Source organism: Capsicum annuum, unplaced genomic scaffold (genome assembly GCF_002878395.1).
Source record: "Capsicum annuum cultivar UCD-10X-F1 unplaced genomic scaffold, UCD10Xv1.1 ctg48883, whole genome shotgun sequence".
NCBI classification, from domain to species: Eukaryota; Viridiplantae; Streptophyta; class Magnoliopsida; order Solanales; family Solanaceae; genus Capsicum; species Capsicum annuum.
Genome location: NW_025856623.1, coordinates 1 through 4,470, shown reverse-complemented (window position 1 = coordinate 4,470; position 4,470 = coordinate 1). Strand labels below are relative to the sequence as shown.

At 37.8% G+C, this 4,470-nt stretch overlaps 1 protein-coding gene across 1 annotated transcript; it reads right to left on the bottom strand.

Annotated features, from left to right (window-relative positions):
• Nucleotides 1-6: 6 nt before the first annotated feature.
• LOC124892616 lies at nucleotides 7-2,805 on the bottom strand. Its single transcript, XM_047403854.1, has 2 exons — nucleotides 1,626-2,805; nucleotides 7-284 (listed from the first exon to the last, which is right to left on the bottom strand). The coding sequence occupies exon 1, from the start codon at nucleotides 2,788-2,790 to the stop codon at nucleotides 1,981-1,983; it is 810 nt and encodes a 269-aa protein (XP_047259810.1). The 5' UTR covers nucleotides 2,791-2,805; the 3' UTR covers nucleotides 7-284; nucleotides 1,626-1,980.
• Nucleotides 2,806-4,470: the final 1,665 nt, after the last annotated feature.

The following is a 4,470-nucleotide window of genomic DNA, read 5'->3' as shown; positions in this document are numbered from 1 at the left end:
GTGACCAAAATGCCCTTAATAAAGGGAACCAAAACCTTGAACCAACAAAGGTGGTCCAAACCCGAGAGTCCTCAAGTCTTCAAGGCTCCAAGCAATCTTCCACACTTGGGTTTGATCAATGGTAGGCTCAAAAAGTCCCCTCCAAGTATGATCCCGTGCCCTCCATGTGACCAAAGCTTGATTCTTGATAGAGTGACTTTGAATGATGTCGTCAAAAGCTAAGACGACCATTATTCTTGTATCATCCTCCCCTTCTTGAAAAGGATTCAAACTCGAATCCAAACCTTGCAAAACCGAAGAGAGGGCAAACAAATACAAACTCCTCATGGCATAAGGGTTAGGGTTAGCACAACAAATCACCTCAACATGCCAAGGTTGCACATATTTGCAATATAACCAAGGATCTTTTGAATTAGATATTAAAAGCTCAATAAAAGGTGCACAAACAATTTAGTTACGGGAATCACCATGAGATAAAGAAACTACAAAGGTCCTAATGACATCAAATAATCCATAAGGTAGAACTTCTTCCATCTTATGAGTCGTAAGACACCATTGCTTCTTTATCTGGTCAAAAGACCACACAAAGAGGGGTGTTTCGATTGGTTCTAAAGTCCATAAAATCTATATAGCATTATCACGCACACATATGTACGAACCAACAAACTTCCTACCTCGACATAAAACAAATCCAAAACTAGCATGGACATCATCATAGGCAAAGAGGTAGTATAGGAAAGAATCACGTGCAAAGGCATTCACTGGTGAAGAATAAGCATTTAAACACATACACATGCTTTCCTTCAAATAACTAGACAACTTGGCATCCACAAGTTGGAATTCATGTAATTTAGGCACAAGTGTGTCAAACAAGGATAAACAATTAGGAACATTACCCCAAGGAGTCAATGACACATTTTCCCTCGGGTTTTCAAGAAGAACTACACATTTCTTATCCTTAAGAGTACTCTCATCTTTCAAAAAAAGATTTTCATCTTTAGGTGGAATGTTGTCACACTATAGTGGGCTAGCATATCGGCTATAGCCTTCAAGGCAAGCTATACCATTATTCTCACCACTAGGTTCATTAGGAGTGTTTAAATCATCTTCAAACAAGACATTATACCTAAAGAGAGCATGATCTATTTTCCGGACAGATTCGAAACAAACACGTTCATCACTCTCTAAAAGATCAATATCATGTTTCAAAGAGATTTCAAGCATAAGATTGTCCCAAGAATGGCTCTCAGGTTCACTCCCATTTTGGTGACCAATATTTTCAAGTACTCCACTCACTTGAGTTCTATTAATCACATCACACACATACTCAAATGGTGGACAATTTTCACAAATAAATTGATCAACACCAATTATACAAGACGATGTACTTCCGTTCAAAATATAGGCTTCAATACTAGGTGGACATAAATTGATCTTACAAGAAAAGTCAATTTGGTCATCAATAGAATCAACTAGTGTATCCACACTCACAACATGTACATCATCAACAAAAGGCAAAGAATCATTAGAATCACAAATAATTAAGCTACTGCTCACACTCAGTGGGATACTAGCCATGCAATCATCATTTACATGCACAAAAATGTAAGAGTTAGCTATTTTACCTTGAAGTTTTTGAGTAGACTCTCCTTTGCCATGTTGCGAAGGTTCTCCATAAGCTTGGGCAGCAAATCGGCATTTCTCTCATTCGCTTGCCATGTCCGTACCTACACAAATGTCCTTAGAAATAGAAGGACAAACAATGTTAGCTCGATTTGGTGGCAATCCCCTCACTTCGCTCCACACAACCTCTCATTTTTCTGCTCTCGGATTACCACATTGCATACCCTTACTCATATTAATATTTTGTCTCTCGTAAGCTTTCGGATTGAAGTAAGTATTCACTTCTCTTTGCGGCTCGGGCAGCATATAGGTCACGAGGTGATTTCCCCACCGATTTCTTACAACATTAGGCCAATTTTACACATTTGGAACTCTATGTTGTGCAAACCAATCAGCACCTAAGCATACATGACCGTATGTCAAGGGAAGAATATCGCACCACACCTCTTCATGGTATTCAAATTGGGACAAGATGACTTTGACCCTCTCGGTAACCTTAAATCCGTCCAAGAAGTATGGAACAAGTAAAGGCTCGCAAAACAACCCCAAGTAGTCAACCATGGATGGAAGGATGTAGTTCCTATAGTACCTACCATTTAACACAACGAGGCAGCCCGGTATCCCACAAATGGTCACTTTTTCGGAGTGTACACTCCTTCTCGGAGCAGTATTGTAAGGCACACGAGTACCCCTCGGTTTTGGAGATTCATACCCTCTTCTTTTCGTTGGACAACCTCCACCAGAGCTAGTATAACCATTCACACTATATTGACCTTGATAAAAAGTACTACAAGGTGGAGAATATGAATCTTCACACTCCCCACGTGCACTCTCATCATAGCTCTCATAAGCTTTGCGAACGAAAGGGTTATACCTAACACCAAATCTAGGTTCGGAGTGAGAATTGTAAGACTCCTCACATGCCCCAACGTCATCATAAGATCCATCACAAGGTCCTACATTATCTCCAAGTTCCCCATAAGTACTAGGCACTTCATTCACCTTATTTTCTTCCTCAAAATCGTAACTCTCAAATCTGCCCAAGTTTTTATCATGGCTATTTTCATAACTTCCGCAATCTCCCTCAACTTTGTAGCCATAAAACCCCTCACTACAATCGTAGTCTCCAATGTTGTAGTCACAATAATCCCCGACTATCGAAGACATGTTCCCCTTATATCACCATTTAAACCTTCAAAATGAACAAACAAGATTAGTAGTAAAAGCTCCTTACCAACACTCGTATTCACTCATTTTTGTGATCCTCACAATTGGAGGGGCGAATATTGAAAGTTGCTTATACTCCGGTAGTCAATAGGATGTCAATTCTACTTGACGGCCGGAATAGATTCTTGTTTGATCGACTCAAGACACAAAACAAAATCTACTTACGAACTTGAAACAAAGAAGTTATGACGAGTTAAAAATGAGAAAAGCACATAAATAACGAAGACACAAAAGAAACGGACTCAACAACTAATCTACAACTAAGTAGGTGATTACTAGATGCTAATTAGTAGTCAAATCAACAAACGAAACTAAGGGACAATAAAAATAAAACAAAGAATCTAGAATTTGAGCCTAAAATTATTGCGTGAACAATAAAAACGTGGTGTGGCAGCCACGTATTTGTTGCGGTTCTTTAACAATTTTTTTTTTTTCAAAGTTAGAAGTCTTGGTCAATTTCTCAATTTGGATTGGTGAAATTTAGTTAAAAGAAGGGAATATAAGTCTTGGAATCCTCTTTCAAATCTTAAAAAGGAAGACTTGACTTTCTTGGTACTTCTCCTTAAAACATGGACCCTTAAAATATGGAAGGTGGTTGGAAGTTGTTGTAAAGTCTTGAGTGAGTAGGAAAAGTCTTTGAGTCACAAGTACTACACCTTAAATCTTGGATTTATGTCTTGCAAGACTACCACAATACACACTCCTTTTCTTCAACTTCTAAGATCAACAATCATTTTTTTCTTCAACACTATATGGAGATGGTGAAGAACACCAAGAACACAAACATTGAGTCTTGAAGTTCTAAGGGTCAAGTAGGACCTCCCAAACAACAACAACACCTTTTCAAGATTAAAATCCAAAACACAATCCCCACAATACACATTCAAAACTTAAACCAACCACAACAATACCAACAATAATCGGCCATACTTTGGATTCACAACAACAACATCAACTTTTAAAGCTCAAATCTAGATCTAGACTTCTTTAGTGTTAGAGGCGAAGAATTTAACACTAGAAACAACAAAACAAATAAAATAACTCCTAGATCTAGACTCAAAACAAGAAAAATCTTGGCCAAGACACAAAAATGGACAGATTTGCTTCTTTATGGAATTTTCAGCTTTCAACAATTTTTGTTTTATTTTTTTTTGCAAGCAAGCCCAAGATTGATCTTGTGGGAACAAAATCAAGTCATGTTTTGATTTCAAATGATACAAGAAGCACAAGGTAAACACGAAACACATACCAAAATTAGTCCACAAGCTCAAGAAACTGAGGACCTCTTTAGTGACCAACTCTCGGATTCAACAATACAATATAATAACGAGATGAACAAGGTGTTTAGAACACCAAAATAGCCAACCCAAACTAATATTAGCAGCACAATATGATAAAAAAGATGAGAAACCATTCGGCCAACAACAACAAACACAAACTGAGAGTAGAGGACAAGAACAAACACAACAATAATACAAGAAAGAAAAGGATAGATAGTGAGACCAAGATTATTACAAGATTAAGAACCAAGTGTATTTCAACATCAACCCCTAATGAATGTAATAATTAAAACCACACTCTTACGGTGACCGCCAAGGTAATCGACTTACCTCAAGATCC